We start from the raw sequence: 18,211 nt of genomic DNA, 5'->3' as shown, positions 1-18,211 counted from the left end.
TTTCGATTTCGTATATATTTTGGAAGTCTTGTTTCTGAAATTATTTCGGATTTGGAAATAATTATAGAAAAATTCACTGCACAAATTGTGATTTGCTACTCTTAAAGAGACAGAAAGCAGATAGCCCGAAATTAATATCTGTAAATAATTTAGAAATCATGATACATATCAAGTCATACCAGTCATAAGACATTACGTGTTTAGTAACGAAACTTCAGGATTTAATAGTAGTCATAGTACAAACGCATAAATACAATAAATAACTATATGTATAAGCATAGAACCACTTTTACAGTTTTACAAATATGAAAAGAGAAGTATTCATATACATCAATTGTCGAATCTTGAATCCTAGTGTACCATTGACCCAAAAATAGATCAAGTAGTAAGGGAAGCGTATTTATTTAAATATTTCTGCCAAATAACTTAGGAATCCACTAACGATCGCCTTAGACACCGCTGTTCTCCTTGATCCACCTGCGATAGTACGAGACACTCGTGTACACTCCTGGGTAGTTAGGTTCGGCACAGCCAATTCCCCAAGAGACGACACCGACCAGCTGTCCATTGACGACCAAGGGGCCACCAGAGTCACCCTGGCAGGAATCTTTGCCACCCTTCATGAATCCAGCACAAATTTGTCCCTCGGGGATACCTCCATAAATACGATAGGCGTTGTTGCAGCTTTGTTTGGAAATGAGAGGAACATCAACCTTGCGAAGCTTCGTGGGCAAGCCATTCTTCGTGTCACCCCAACCGCTGATCATCCCGTTTTTGCCAACCAAAGTCTCTGCGTTTCCTGAGTATAGGCTCACTGCTTTTCGTTGGTTGTTGAGCTGGAATGGCTCTACCACTCGCAATAATGCAATGTCGTTCAGCGGAATTCCTCGGTCGCTACTGCCGTAGTTCTTGTGTCTGATCACTTGCGACACACGGTGCACAGAGCCTCCGTTGACATTAGTTGATCCTGCGCGAATTCTGTACGAGCTGGGGCTGTACGATGTGCAATGGCCGGCAGTCAATACCCAGTTTGCTGAGATTATGCTACCACCACAGAAGTGACGGCCATTCGTTTGCAGGCTCACTTGGTATGGGGCCTTCTCGATGGTTGTTTCTTCACCACCCACAATACGACCGTCCATTAGAGGGTTGATGCCCAGGAACGTGTCGAACCCTGTCTGTTCGATGGGGTTTCCTAGAAAGTGGGAATTCGTTTTTAAGGAAATATTGCTCTGTTGAAGTTGATTATTTTGGAATTTCGAGGTTGAGGATAGGTAATTAAGGATCTTCAGTATTTAATCTAACCAATTGCGTATAAGAAAACAGTACGTGAAATTAATCATGGATACTTCCATTAGTTTGTGTTTCGAGCTATGCAGCTAGAGTCGAATGAATTAGATGTGGAGTTGGAAATAAATAAATTTGGATTTGAGTCCACTGAATTTATTAAGTAAACTTCAAATTAACTCACATTCGATAAAACATTTAAGTTGCAAATTAATTTAATTTGGATGTATTATTAAAGCTTCTAATTGATTGTTTCCAAGTATATATTCTTTGCAATTTTTGAGTTTTATGAGGCTGAAAACACTAATTTTAATTTTTTAGTCTTATGTAGTATTTTATCTTCTATTTGTAAGACTTTCCCCAAATTTAAATTTCAATGAAATTTGAATTAATTTCTAGTCTACTTCCTTTACGTAAAATAGGAATAACTACTATCAAAAAATGTTTCAACATGAGTAGGTAATACATTGATATTTCATAATTACGGTATCATCAAGTTCTTACGAAGTTACCAAATACAATTTTAAAAAAATTTAATCAACTTTTAATGAATTACAAAACTCGCGATAACTATCTGCTAATCCAACTACAACTTTCATTGCAAAAAAGTTGAAAGTCGGCTACAAACTGTCAACGAAACTAGCGTCAGAATAATTTATATCGTGGTAGTTTTAATGGAATTACATGAGCTGCTCGAGCAATCTCTACTCGACCACTCTGTGAAGTTGACAATAGACCCACCACAAAAGATAAAGGATAAAATTAACTAAAGCATTCTTCAGAGCAACCGGTGAAACGTCGAGGGTATCGTTGGCGAGCTGCTATTAGAACGACATGGCTTGGAAAACTCCGTTCGCAAAAACTTTCTCCAGGAATTCAACTTTGTTTTAATTTACTCTTTAACCATATTTTCGGATTTGAAAATGTTGCAAATATTGAAACGCGCCAGTTGGGAAAGTTAAATCAGAACAGCTGGTTGATCAGTAAATTTCATTGTCGTGATCATGCAAGACAGGGCTTTGAGGAAATTTGATCGCGATATAATCTATTCCCTCTTTATGCAAAAATCCATACGATTGTTTATTCGTATTTAAATTCTGCGTGTTACAACATAACTTTCGTTTTCCTTAACTTAGAAGTTAATTCCAAATTTTCGGCTGGTAGTATATAATTTCATGAATATGGAATAATAGAACTTCTGAGTCGAATCAGACTATTTCTTTCAAATATTCGAAAACAACCCTTTCGTGAAATAAGAAGTTGGATTTCTAATAATCGAAGACAATCTGTTGAAAGTGGAATTTCTATAGGAGTGGTTCTAAAAACTCACCAGTCGCTAGGACCACCAGGCCGAGGAACGCTACCAGCTTGATCATGGCGAACAGGTTTACTTGCTGTCCCGTACCGTTGCTGTGATTGATTCCAAGACACAGTCAGAGTGCACGGTATTTATAGTAAAAATCATTCGTGCCGATTAATTATCATCGCCTGATCTCGGAACTAGTATCTCGAATCTTTCTTTACAATCGATCAAGCAGCTTATCTCACGACCAGCTTTTTTTACCGACAGTAAGTGCTGATAAATGTGCCTCGTGGATGAGGTCAAGAGACGCGTATGAAAACTATTATCGATGAGTTCTAATCTAATTTTCGAGAGAGCTATATCGATCAGTCGTTGACAATGGCAGTGATAGTTACGCATGTGTCACTAAAATTTATTGCTTTTGTGTTCATGTTTGAAAATCCACCGCCATTTTAACCCTTTACACTCGAGTCCTTTTTGGCTTCAAAGAGGCCGGATGCCGCATTGGCGCCGCTCGAGTGCAAAGGGTTAATTTTGTCCGATTTCGTTGATTATATTTCTGAAATTTGAAATTTTGTTGAATATTGTTATTCATAAACCACTTCTGATCTGGTCCTTCCAGGAACACGAAATTTGGTGAATGATGTTATTTATTGACAGATAAGTTATCTAGTATCGTGCATATGATAACGGTTTGTTGCGTAAAAATGTTTAATTAATTTAATAAGCTTGAGCTAATTATATCGTGAACATAAAGGGGATCATATCAGTACCTACATACCGAAGTACGTATGCGTTTTTCAGTGCTACAAAGTACAATTAACGGGAATTATCCTTGACATACACATTGTAATCGTAATCGTAAACGTTACGTAAAGCATTGTTACCGAGATTTGAGATTAGTTTCGCAATCATATTTCTGCAAATGATTCAATTATCGGAAGATTGAGTAATGACAAAAATTTGACTTTTCACTCCAAAGCATTTAAACGAGTCTTCTTATCGATAATTAGATCGATAACATATCAGTTTAATACATTATAAAGAAAATGATAGATCAGATATAGCGTCACTATTTCTCACTATTTATTTCTAATTTTCAAATACTATATCTGTCTAATTAGATGTTTCGGAATAGCTACGTAATATGACATCAATCGCTGTTGATAATGAAACAAAGATTTCGTACGTGTTCGACATTATCTCAATTACGTTATACTTATTTTAAAGGTTAATTAGAATGGCCGACAATCATAAATCAGTTAATGTATTTTTTTTTGTTTGTTTTGGTTTAGATAATAAAATTGCGTGTAATTGTATGCATACTGGATATGACTGATAAAAAATCGTTCTCGAATCCATTTTAATTTTTACGAAAATTAAGATTCATTTCAGATTACAGTAGTCGTGATTGACTCGTGAAATTTTTAAAGGTTGTTCCTGCATGCCAACTTCTTTTTGTCGTTCACCATTAACTGACACTGATAAAAATAAAATACAGTATACATGCTAGTCGAAATGAAATGTTCGTCTCGCTGTTTATTAATGAGACTCGGTTTTTGAATTGTTTCGTGTTTGATTGTGACCTTTTGGGTCATCCTTAGCCGAAATAAGGAACGACAGGAATTAATTCAAAAGGAATAGTATGCATAAAAAATTTAGATTTTCGAAAATTTTAATTTTGGAATATTCAAATATTTCTATATTTAAATATTCAAATTAAACGTATTATATATGATGTTAGATAACGAATATCTTGTTAGCAGATGACGGATTCATCTATAACTTATTCATCACTGTTTTCGGTATAAGTCACGCCTGTTCTTGCAAAGTCCAAATCCAGGATATAATTCTTCTAGATATTTTGTTAGCTAAGGGTTATAGTCTTCATCCCTCACTGAAGCTATTAGGATATATAAAACTCCTTAAAATTGTATGCGTTAGTTAGATCTTGGTTAACGAAGTCTTTTTTTGTTAATCCATGTATTCAAGTTACATTTACTGAAATGTACACATTTGTTAAATTGATGTTCGCCTCTCACCCGGACTCCAACAGTAAAATATATGAATACTGCCGTAGGATTCAAACCGTTAAAATGTTCAAATATTTCAATAGGCGTTTAAATATACAAATTTGTTTACAATAGAAGATAGAAATGATTAAATATTCAAAGTTAATTTATATCATAATATTTACAATGCGATAACAATAAACATATAATTCTAAAAACATGGCTTTCATTTAATTGTAAGATGATAATAGTCTAATCCGAAAGGGAGGAAATCCACGGCGTATCGAATCTTGTGAAGCATCTACGTTGAATTCGTGCTCGAGAAGTAATTAATTGCAAAGATCGATGAAAAGGTGTATTTAACAGTTTGAAAACAGAACACCCGGATTCAAGTCGGATACTGTGGTATTTCAATATCCAGAGTTACTCTTTTCGGGCTATTGAGGGTCTTTGAGGAAAGCTATCGGAAACTTTCTATTAAAAAACTTCGATAGATTTCCAGAGAAAGAGAAAGAGAGAGAGAGAGAGGGAGGGAGAGAAAGGAAAAATGAAACGAAGGATGCTCTCGAAAGTTGAATGTTTTCCCCTTTTTCAACGACTGCATTAGTCGACATTTTACATCAAATATTTGTTTTTAATTTTCAAGTTGATTGCTGAGAAAACCAAATCACACTTCTCCCTAGAAAAAGAAGAATCTCAAGGCAAAGGAAACAATATAAGGAAAAGGCATCACGAAAAATCAGAAAATTATTCATTTCGTTATCGTACCTATTTTTCTGCGCCGCGTTGTCACGATATCTTTGCCAGTGGTCACTAATATAAGCTGAAAAGCAACAAAATCACTGGAGCGTGTAGTATACGGAGTATTGGTCGCGTGTCATCAAGTGGATGATGCTGAATCGCAAGGGTTTCCTAAGCCGAGAATTAGACTAAACTACTAAACGATGCCAGAAGCTCGTCGCGTCGCGTCACGTCGCGTCACGTCGGGGTTTTCTCGCGATTATTTCACAACGTTAAAGCATGTTCACGCGAATTTCCTGTACGATTGATACACAGAGTTTTACGAGATTACATTGTGTCTCACGGACGTTGGAACAGTTTCGGTGCGTTCCCCTTCCGCAAAGTGGCGCAATCGGAATAGAAACGACGTAATGTTTTGAAACGGTTCAAACATACATATAAATCATTTAAAGCAAGTTAGTTTATTAACACGTTGATTGCCATGCTAAATTCACTAAAAATTTGTTTATTTCAACAGTGACTCCAACTAAAAGAAAAATTATTTTCATTTTAATTTTAGAAAATTAATTTTAGAAAATTAAAATTTTAATTTTAAAAGATCATTTTTTATTTTAATTCATCTTTGTATTTATATACTATAATGTGTTATAAACTATAATGTTTTCTTCAGAGATCATAACTGTTATAACATGAATTTTAAAAATTGGTTATGAATAACTATTATAAATGGTTATTGGGATGGGAGGCGATGGGAACTTTATTTTGGTTAAGAATAATCGTTAAGAATAACCATTATTAATGACGGAAATTTTCTTTTTATTGCAAACAACTATTATCAACAACTGAAATTTTATTTTGATTACTGAGGACTGTTATAAATGGGGTAAAATTTTTTTGGTTATCGTTAACCAATATCGATAGCAAACATTTTCTCTGGTTATAATGGATTGTCATCAAGTCTTGTTAATATTTTTTTTTAAATTAAAGTTTAATGTTGCATTAACTGCCTATAATGTTTATTAACAATGAAAAGAAAAGAAATGAAACAAGAGAAAAAAAAAGGAATGGTATTATATTAGAGTTTAGATCAATGAGTCAAATAACTTTGTTTTTTGAAGAAAGGTTATCATGTTACAGATCTTGTTAGTGATAAAACTGTCTTTGAAAATTGATTTTATTCAATTTCTTTGGTGACTAATTAAATATTTGTTTAACGGTGATTATAGTATTGCAAACTTCAAATTATGCGGGTTCACGTTTGGCTGGTATGTATAATTTCTGTATGTCTGACAGTTAGTATTCATCAATAATATAAAATTAATTATGAAACTTGTATAATTTACTAAAAGCAAAAGAAGGTATGAAAATTTATGTGTAATTATTTATACATTTGAATTATTGTAAGAATAAAAATTAATTTGCGTCCAATGATTTTTGTCCAAAAAATTTTTAAAATAACTGTTACTTAGGATCTCTGGTGTTCCTTCTTTTAGTTAGCTGTCTTTAGACTAGACGTGGGTGTACGTGGTGGAAATAAATGTGTGTCCATAACAGAACCAGAATTGATTAAGAAATAACACTTGAAACTAAGTGATAAAACTCTATATGCACGAAATATAAATCGAGACTGACACCAAAAATTGAATAATTAGAAAGTGGTCAAAATTTTGATTTGCGATTAATACGACGTTCACGTGATGAAGCACGTAGGCACATCTTTTCTGCGAGAACTTCCACGGAAGACGGAAACGGAAGAGATTTAGAACCGCGATAGACCTTGTTCGAGGACCAGTACTTGGGACGCAAGCTTGCTCTTCAATTTTTTATGAGGGATCCAATCAGACTGCAAATTGAAACGTTATCATTTTTTAAGAAAATTATCCAAATTTCTCTCTTACTTCAGAATACTCACAAGAGAGTTTGTCAATTGTAACAATTACTTTCTAATTAATGTTTGCTTGTTTGTAGAAATCGTCAAATCGAATATGTCACTATTTCCTTTTGGAACATATATGATCAATAGTTTATGAGGTATTAACAATTAACTCGTTAGCTATTGAGTCTGGTAGACTCCACATGTTTTATTTTTTTATTATTGTTTTCATTTCAATATGAAAGCCTCGTTTCTACATTACAATTAATTTCATATTAATTTTATAAATCTTTAGCATTAGTAGGTTTAATCAGTCTTTGTGGCTTAAAATTTGGTAAAAAATCCATTGAAACTTTAGCTGTGATTTAATAGTCTACTGAAAATATTACGAGTAAAATTCCCAGTTAGGAGAGCACTTCGGGTTTATGTGTCGTATTAAGCCGTTTACTCGAGATTTTACTCTATTTTAAATTTTCAAGTGTTAACATTTTTTAATATTTAGATATAGAAATTTTTTAGTTTTTATCAAAAAATATGAACAGTACAAATAACAATACTAAGATGAAACTTAATACTTGTTAAAATTTTGTCAATGCGAATAACAAGTTTGAATATTATGAACATTATCAATGTGACATTAAATTCCATTAAAAAAGAAAAAAGAATGTACTGAATACAGTCACCTGATATAGGCAGCATAAACGGACAAAAATAAATCACCAATTATAGGTAACACATATGGATAAAAATAAATAGAAAAGTAGGTCAGTACGCTGTTCGTAGAGAAAGAGTTAAAAATCGATTATAAAAACCACGACGTTAATCATGGGAGAGATTAACGAATCGAGGCGAGGTATCGCTTGTCATCCCAGGGGTACGTTCAGATCGTTCAGTTTTCCTAGGCAAGGCATACACAGCCCTGGTTTTATGCACATTTTACAATCCTACATGTTTAGACGGGGCTGGAAAAACAGTCGGTGCATACTATTCTGAGAAGCGGGTCGTCGTTGCAACGTGAATCGAAATATGATGGAAGCATCATTGTGACCAAGTAGTTATTGCCTGTGCAGGTAGGAACGAAATGAAAAAAGATTAAGTTTTATTTCATATCGTTTCAACGATGACGATATGAAACTTGTAGGTATGTCTGGAAGTTGCTCTTCTGCCAACTCGTGGGCCATGCTTCCCTAGAAAACTGGTGCGGGCCAAACAGTAAATATTTAAAGGAATCTTGAGAAATAGTCGTCGTTGTCCCTTGCGCATCGCTTCTCGAAAAATATTGCTAGTTGATTCGTTAATTAAGCAAGACTATATGTACTTAAAATTCTTTGAAGTCGACGATTCGGTTAAAAATAAACTGGCTGTCTTCCGTTGAAAGTACGTTTTGTGACTGTTCGACTGAAAGCGCTTTGTGATTTACAAAGGAAAATTGGAGAGAGCTGACAGAAGTGGTTTAGGCCAATCATGGACTGGTAATTTCGTTTTGGCAATTCGTTCAAATAAAGTGCATCGTTTTTAATGGGATTCTCTCCACTGACGCCCGTTTAGTTTTGCTTGATTTCCAAGATAAAACAGTTGTTGCGTAGTTTGATTGTTTGATCGAAGCTTTAGCTTTAAATTTAATTTTGACATTCATATATATGTAGTGACTGGAGCATTTGTTCATGAAAGATTATTAATCCTTTTTGTGTTAGACAAAACTAACTACTAATCATTTTTGTGTTAGAACAGAAAAAATTTGAAGAGTTGCTGCCATTTAAGCGCAACAACTTAAAGTTTTTAAATATGCAAATTCTTAAATACTAAAATATGCAAATATTTGAATTTTCTAATTTTGAAATATTCAAATATTCAGATTTTCATATTCTTAAATCTTCAAATCCCTGACGCAAGTAAAAGACAGAGAGCATCTTTAATTGGTATTTGCTAATTCAGTTTTATTTATATTTGGGAAGACTTCTCGACAAGTAACTCAGCACTCTAAAAATAAAATAACGTTCAATGGACGTCATAAAAGTACCCCCAACGTTCACCCACTTACATCAGTGTAACTGGAAACAAGGGTAACAGTCCTGCCAGTAATGTTAGAAAATGACTCCAGGCATTATGCCAGGTCGTGCCAAAGGGTCGTATAACGAAAAACGATGAAACTTCTCGTCGGAGTACAAAGGAAGAGGGATAAAGAAGTCGGACTGTGGAAATTGATGAATTTTTTAAATTAGTAAAGGGGAAGTTAAAAGGACAACCAAACGAGGAAATAAGATTTACTTGCCTTGGAAACTTTTGCTTGTGATAGCTTTCGGTTATTTCCCTGTATCCTTTCGCGGAATACACGGAAGGTAATACTCTTTGGCCAAAGTGGGAACTAAAAGCGGCGGCAAATGGGGTCGGTCAGTCTTCGATACGCGGCTATACGCAGCGACTCTTCCTCTCTTCTCCATTCCCTAGCCTTCTCCCTCTATGACGTCACGGGGTAGGCAGAGAATCACCCCGTTGCCACCCCTCAACTTCCGTTTCGGGTCAAGCGAAGTTGAGACCGTAATACTTTGGTCGACTAACGTTACCTTCTTGTATCCTGAAGGAACAGCTATACCTTCGTCTGTCTCTGCCATCTCCTTCTGGAATTACTCGACTTTCTTGGCTTTTCCGAACAATTGTGTTTGAATTTGAAAATGGTTGATATTGTAGCCATTTTCGATAATTTAAAATAAGTGGAAATAATGGAAACTCGATTAATCGAATCTTGATTATCTATATTCTCTGTTAGTCAAGGTTTCGATTTTTAGTCTGTACACTAGCGATAAAAACACAGTAGATCTCTTTGTGACAGTAAAATTTGAACCATGGTTTCAGACAGTCTAACAAAATTTAGGAAAGCGAACATTAAAAGGATACTTTATCTTTGAACTTACGTAGTCTTAACATTTTGAAGAAGGCTGGCATACATCTGTACCTTTAGTTGTTCTTAAATTCGTGTGTAGTTATAAAAAACAATGGACATTTTTGAGTGTAGATATTTTTTAGAAAAGTCATTATTGTCTGTTGTCTTTAATTTGTCCGAATATATCTTCAGGAGACAATATTGTTGCGAATGAAAGCTAGCAACAAAATAATAAAATCTTAGATGAATAATATCTTAAGGAGCTGGAGTAATCACGTGACTTTATCGGAATTGACAGGTCAGTATATGTTGTTACAGCGTTTTCGTTACAGGAACAGTATTATCTACAGACACGTAGTTGTCTAATAAAGACGAGATAAAGACACTCTATGATTCCGAATTCGCAACGCGACTTTTAGGAAATTTCCCCCTCCACTACACATACTATTACATGGGTCAGGTGTACGTGAGCTTGGCGCTTCGATAATTACGAAAAGTCGAGAGAGAAGGGAAATGTGATCCATATTCTCTCGCTCTTCAAACACTGAGATTCAATTATTCAAGTTGCCGACAAGTGATACGAGCCATGTACTATCTGACTATCATTTCAATTGGCCTAATATTTTCATTTTTTGAATTGCTAAAAAGGTGCAGTGATGGATCTAGTCTTCAAGAGACTCGTGACGTCCCAAATTTTTGGAGCGCTGTTAAAATAAGTACATCATGCAGAATATATATTGTTTTACTTTTATGCAAAATTAAATACACATAAAATTAAGAATATTTGGATCACGTATGTGAAAAGACATCTGTTTCACATTTATCGCGATAATAATGTAACTATATAATCCACAGTCTAGGTGTTAGAAGCTAACAATAACTCAGTAAGCTTTCATCCGATTTGTTTGAAATTTTTGATAGGTGTTGCTAATACCATTCTGTTCAGTTGCACGTACGAAATATTTTTCAGAACCCTGTCTTACGGGTTCTGAGGCAATCCACTGCTGATTAGATCCCCAGAGATTTTTGTGAAATTTTGAGGGATATATCGAGGAATGTTAATGTTTTGTGAAATATGTCTATGCATATCTTTTGTAAATAATTAAAACAGGTCTATATACATATTTATGGAAATTAATAATAATATTGTCAGTGAAGGCAGCTGGGTAACTGCGGATGATAGTTTCTTGTAAGTGACAGATCCTGCGTTCGATATCCAGTATGAAAAGAACTCTTTTCTCTTTTTGAAATATTTAAATTGCATATGACATTATTTCACAACTACTACAATTGTTTTATACATATTTCTATTTATAAATACATATCTAAAAAACATATTTGAATTTTCCTTTAAAATAAGTATACACATGTTACACGTTTTATGCTGCGTCCAATACACATAACAACGCACTACAGTTGAGAAAACAAATGCAGTGAATCGCATTACACATGGAAACATTGCGTTATGCGTGTTTTAATGCTGCGTATAGGCAGTGGAAATTGCTCAACAAAACGCGAAGAAAAAAGTAGATAGAGTTCAGATATATGTATGTCTTAAATATGTACTTATTATGAATAAAAATTTGTATAAAAAAATTACAATGTTTGTAAAATACTGTTATATGCAATTTAAATATTTAAGAAAAGAAGGAAAAAGTTCTTACCATATTGGATATCAAACCTAAGACGTCTCACATACAGTGAAACTATTATCCGCAATTATCCAACCACTTGTTTTGAACATGCTATTAATTTTTCAACATATAGGATGTGACAGGGCGTGTGGTACAATTGAGAAGAGGGTGTTTTTTTTTTGGATGTATTAAAGATATTGTTTTTATACTACAGTACCAAGAAATTTAGACGACTTGAAAACTAAAATAAAAGAAGCATGTGTATCCAATGTGACATTAACAAAAGCTAACAGGTGTGTGGTCAGCAGAACTCAGAAATGCATTCTTTCTAATGGAATTTACATTGAACATAATATGTAATCTAGTAAATACAATATTACGAGATGTTAAATTTATTTCTGTTATTTCTGACCTTATATAATCTCCAAAGCCATAATATACTACATAGTTGAATCCATCTTAATGCATGTTTTCATATGATAGAAAAAAATATGTAGCATTCCATTTAAAAAAATGATGGTCACCTTCGTTTCTCGAAGAACATTGAAAATACACAAGATTGAGATACGTTATTAGGTTGCCAGTAAAATATATTATAACTTTGTTCTCTTCCATTTTTTTCTAATGTTTACCATTTACGAAAAAAACGCTAGTACAAATTATCGCGAACACTCTGTAGAGTTTGCATAATTATAAATATTTGATCTTAGTTGAGTTAGAAGAAATCTTGCGTTTTAACAATTATTCTTACAAACTAACAAAAAAATCTAAAGTTATTATCTCCCACTACATCAACTTTTTGTGGGGAAACATTACAGTGTCATCTATATTGCCCAGTTATAGAAAATGACAGTAAATACAAAAAAATATGAAATTTTTTGAATTTTTGGATTCTTTTCAGCAGTTTACATCTTATTTTAGTCAAAATAGCAGTAAAATATTTTTAATAGATACTGCTTTTCTCAATATTAGGACAGTATAATGCAAGTTTATATAATATATTCTCAATGATAAACTGCAAGTACTGCGATGGATAAACTATCGATAGCAGTACAGATTACCTATGAACGCATTCAATTTACTCAATTTATACGATAGAGATTCTTTAGAAAACTTGAAGGAATCAAGTAAAGTCTGGTTGCACAATGATAAACTAATTATGTTAAAATATTAAAATAATTCTCTCCATTAAAAAAATTAAAATTATTTACTGTGTTAAGCAAACAGTTTAAGATAATAATAAATAATGGTATAAATTTATTATATTATAATGAAGCGAAAAACAATTATTCTAAGAAATTAATTATCAACTTAGCAAGTGCCAACAAACTTTTGGCTAATATAGTGTATTTATATTTGTATTAATTTGTATGTAATTTCTCTAATAGTATAGTCAAATAATTATCAAATAATAATTTGCCTAATAGTGTATCTCTATTAATTTGTATTTAATTTCTATTCTCGTTTTAAGTATTGAAAGTCTGTAACTGAATTTTATTCATACAAAATACGATATCGTTTCTTCGAATGGGACAACTTAAGCAATATAATGTATAAAAGCGTGCCACGAGCGAGGACTGTCCACAGGATTAGCCAGAAAGTTTGTATCGGTTTTTAAACTTCGCTCACTTAGCCTTCACAGGAAAGGGTGCATATAGTCTCGCCAACAATCACCAGGGGATAAAGTACGAGTTCTCTCCGCGCTCGTCTCGATTGTTAGAGAAAAGTTTTATCGGGAGCTGTCAATGGCTGCCAGGAACCAGTTCTCGCTGCACGACTGGAGTTTCCGGCCTATCAGACAGAATTGCCTTGCGCTTCCGCTTGTCGAGCGTACTGGCGCCCAGACGTGGATAAAAGCATGGAGAAAAAGACTGAAATTTTCATTGTAACTAAATGGGGATTTATACGATTCTATTATGAAACACGATATAACAATTGTAAGGTTAGAGAAAAAAACACACGTTTCTACAGAGTGTGAGATCTATTCTCGCAAGACACGGTACAGTTTTGAATGAGGTCTTGTCGCTTTCGAAGGCAATCGAAGACCGCCCTAATTGATGGGGCCTGACATCACGCTGCACAGTGGTGAAACAGCCTAAAAACGTGGCAATAAGTCTAAAAATCAATTTTTAGCTAGAATTCCGATGTATATCGAAATTTATTTATTAATTAACAGTTTAATTATTGGACAATCAATTGCTTACGAATATATTGTCTGATATATGTTGTTCGGATACCAAATAAATATTAAGTGCACTGTTGTTGAATCTTCCTCGGTATCAATAATCACCAATATTCCATAGAAAAATTAAATTAATTGTTTTTGAAATTTTTCATTGAACATAATGTTAAATAAAAAGATTTGTATAGTGTATTATGTAATTAATTAATAATAATATGAAAAAGTGCATACATTTAATCAGAAATATTTGGCCCTTTAAAGAATCTTATAACTTCCAACGGATAGTTTTTTGGCTTTTTTTGTTTCAGTCTTCTAATACTTGAAATGTATGGGTCTGAAGATATCATAAGACCATAAAATACATCTTTTAGGTTTTGAATTCTAGAACATTTACGTGCATTATATTGCCTCAGCCGTTTGATATCCTTATTTCGTGCTTCCAGTGCCTCAACCGCGCTTCCAAGCCTCGCACCAATGTAATGGCTATACTGACCGATTGTTTTCTAGTTTTTCGGAACTATACCATTCATTTATTTTGCTAATTAATTGTTATAAAATACGCAGAGCTTTATTGCCCTAGTAACGTAACAAGAAAATCTATTTTTAATTCTTTGAGTTGTCGATTAAATCGAAAAAACATTAAAACGAGAATTCTCGTAAACCGGCCCTAACGTTTGGCTTGCTATATACGAGAATTCTCGTGACCCGTACTCAATGTGTTAACAAATATTTTCTTATTAATTTTTAAACGCACAAAAAAATAATCTTTAATTTGGCTGTTTTTATTTATATCCTTGCATTAATTAAAAACGACAATCAAATCTTTGAATTAATTGATTTGGAAAATCTTATTACGCTTTTTTTCTTTACTTTTCTAGTTTCTTGCCGCTGTTATACGTGTAAGCAGCACACACGTGCGTACTTACACCCTTACATATGTAATACAAAAAATAAATTAAATATCCGTAAAAATGTAAATATGCTTACGTAGTCTACAGACAACTTACGCCCCCTCTATCTTGGAGGGAGGCACTTCGGGGCAGAATTTTTTTTCACAGCAATGTAGCTATATATATATGTATTTTCTAAATATACAAGCAGATCTGCTTGATCCTACTTGATCCAGGGTCATTTCTAACAATTTCGAATTTTTAAGAAAAATCAATAAATTTTTTATTTTATTATAAAAAAATAATTCTAATTCTAATTTTGTAATTGTATTCACGTAAAGGACTACGATCAGATATGTCAGAGTGGCGACATTACCGACAAAATTAGGCAAAAACATGGGTATACGCCCTACGACTTTTCGTCCGTATATGAGAAGATTTGGAGCTGGGAATGGGTTCATTCGGAAAAAAGAAAAGTTTAACGCAGCGCAGTCAACTCGTGATTTAACAAAATTCTGATGATATTTATGTAATGCGAGCGTTACAAAGTAAAGCAAAAATTTACCATTTACAATCATGAAAAAGCATTTTTCTGTAATTTAGAGAGTATTTTGAACGAAATAATGAATTAACTACGCTGCGTAAAACTTTTTCTTTTGAATGAACTCTTTCCTAACTTAAAATCTTCTCATATACGGATGAAAAGTCGCAGGACGTAAAAGCCATGCCACAGTATTGCTTTTTGCTGGGTTATTAATACAACAGAATAAAAAATGTGATAAATTTAGTTGGGCTTTTGCGAATCAGGCGGCGCCTAATTTAAAAGAGTGCCGATGTGGAATCGAATTCTGTGATACTCAAATTAGCGATGCGAATTACTGAAAATTTATCTCCCTACTATGTGTACATGAGCTCGACGCTTCGGGCCATTTCGGACAACTTCGTAAAGTGAAAAGAGAAGGCGAATGTAAAGTGAATCTTTCTCTCTCGCTCTTGAAACATTGTTCAAGTCGCGGGTAAGTGGCATGAGCTTTTCAGTTGTCCAAACATTTTCACTTTTCAACTTACAATTAGAAGGAGACTCTTCAGTGTGATTCTCAGACAGTTACATGTCACCTTCATTTCTCGAAGAATATTGAAAATACAAAAATTTGAGATGCGTTTACATGTTGCCAGTAAAATATACTGCAACTTTCTCCTCTTCTATTTTTTTTAATGTTTACCGTTTACGAAAAAAAGGCTAGTACAAATTATTGCGAACACTTTGCATATTTGGAAGTTTTCATATAGATTTTTTCCATTTTTTCTATGCTTTTATTCATCCTTCAAGTTATGTTCACAACTTCTAAAATCCTATTACAAAGTGTATGATAGAAGACAATATACAAGTTGAATAATGTAAGTAATAAATACTGTGGTTCTTTCCATGCAAACTTTTCATTGGTATTAAATGAATACTTATAATTAACATTGTAGAGCTCAGGATGCATTAAAAATCCTTCCAGCTTGAAAGAGATAATCGTTATTCTTCCAAAGATTTCATTCTTCATTCTAAACCTCCACTCTGAAAAATTTGCCTTAAAGCTATCCTTTCTCGTCACTATAAAACCTTTTTTCTATTTCTCATCGTTTAATCTTCCCCCTTGCTGAAGGAATTGCTTTGTTCCATTGTTCGTGAGGCATAGAAGCACCGACCAACGAACAATTTTAATGTACAATCGTTATTTGAGTAGCAAATTGCATTTTTCCTCTGCTCTTGCCGGGCGACGCTGAATTTAGAGCTCGTTTCGAGCTCGTATCCTCGACTTGCGTAAATAATTGAAAATCTAGGTCCCATTATTCCGTTTAATTACTGATGCCGGTACACGAGCACGCTCGTGCCAAGTGTTACTGTGATCAGCCTACAATCGTGTGTCGTCGAGTTATTTTCAGTATGCGCGAAGGTCACTTAGCTAGATCACGAAAATACAGTCCGTGGTCTAGAGGTCAAGGCTATCGATCCCATGCGTTCGTATCAGTAATGACCGCAAGCTGCATCCCATTCTAGTTAAAGACTTTCACATAGCAAGTACAACCAGTGTCGAGCGATCCGTCCAGTTGCGAGACCGAGAGGTCTATAGCTCAGTCGAGAGCTCAGATATCAGTGGATTTAATTTACTTCGTGGAAAAACACATGAAGACGGTACACACGCATTTCCCTTATTGGCCGAATCTGTCACAGCTATTACTAGACTGCGGATCTGTATGCATTTATGGTAAATTTTGATATGCAAAAGCATACAGAATCCATACAATGTATAAAATTCTACAAAATACGGGACATTACAGTGTACAGTATTTGGAAGATGAAACAAATCTCTGATTCGATTTTCGGTTGTATTTTTTTAATTGCATTTATGAAAATAGAAATTTGTATGAACATCCGCAATCCACCTATTATTACTACTTCTAGCAAGCCGAACATCCCTCTCGCACTTGTGTCTCCCCGCTGACAGCTGAGTCTTCAACAGTATAGTTGAACTAAAAATATATAAGAATAGCGTCATATAATTAATCAAACGGAATACAATGAACATGTTTGGGGCATTAGACAAGTAAAGTGACAGGAATGTTGGAAGATGGAAGCAGCAGTTTCTTGTAGGGTCACGATTTGTTGTTACATGTTTATATTCGGCGCCACTTTTATTTGATGACTCAATTTATTACGCTATATTTCTAGTCCAACTATAGGTACTTGTTTCGTTAGAACATGTCAGATTGCGTCGATAAGTACGTGGAGATTCATTGAGGACCAACTTCCAGCTGGAGTTGGTAGGTGGGGTTCGCAATTATCCCTCGTAAAATCGTAATTCGTCGCATTCGAGAGGATCCGTTATCTCCGACAAATGGGAAAATTTCTGGTCGAACGATTATTAAAGCTAACGCCGGTTTAAATAAATCTGTAGCTCGTCCCTGTCCATTCTCGACAATTTATTCACCGACCCTGCCGATAATTTCCATACGAGCTCAGGCTGGCCGAAACTTGTCCTCCCCCTTGTTTCGAGCTTTATCGCCACGCTAATCGATGACACGTACAAAAGCGGAGAATATATTCGACATTATAATCACGATACCGTGCCGCGCTGCGACCTCTAACAATAGCCCCGCTCTAATTGGTAATTAACATTAATTGCATTCCGGTTGAAATGAACGTGCGGGAGGATCGAAACGTAGGTACCCACCGACTAATTTCCACGGTATCCTCGAGTTATCCCGAGGCAAATTGCATTCCGTTTCCGCGACTAAACGATACCAGGTGGCCTCGAAATGGCGGCGGCGACGGCGGCGCGGCGGCGATAGAATAACTCGGAGTTTCCTGTCGCGCGGAATTTGAGCAACCCGCCATATTGCGATGGATTCTTCCTTCGG

At 34.5% G+C, this 18,211-nt stretch overlaps 2 protein-coding genes across 18 annotated transcripts in view; one reads left to right on the top strand and one right to left on the bottom strand.

The window, feature by feature from the left end:
- Positions 1-18,211, top strand: part of Phcl-1 (pH-sensitive chloride channel 1) — a 281,119-nt gene that overhangs the window by 29,611 nt on the left and 233,297 nt on the right. The gene's annotated exons all lie outside the window — the stretch shown is intronic.
- Positions 445-1,142, bottom strand: LOC143183577 (trypsin-1). Its single transcript, XM_076385181.1, has one exon. It carries the CDS (start codon positions 1,140-1,142, stop codon positions 450-452), a length of 693 nt encoding a protein of 230 aa, XP_076241296.1. The 3' UTR covers positions 445-449.

The sequence above is a fragment of the Calliopsis andreniformis genome, chromosome 9 (assembly GCF_051401765.1).
Source record: "Calliopsis andreniformis isolate RMS-2024a chromosome 9, iyCalAndr_principal, whole genome shotgun sequence".
Classification (NCBI taxonomy): domain Eukaryota; kingdom Metazoa; phylum Arthropoda; class Insecta; order Hymenoptera; family Andrenidae; genus Calliopsis; species Calliopsis andreniformis.
Note: the sequence above shows the minus strand (reverse complement) of the source record. Positions and strands in the feature narration are given on the sequence as shown.

Excerpts from the sequence above, each read along its gene's own strand:
- LOC143183577 (XM_076385181.1), bottom strand. The coding sequence starts at position 1,142 with ATGGACGGTCGTATTGTGGGTGGTGAAGAAACAACCATCGAGAAGGCC.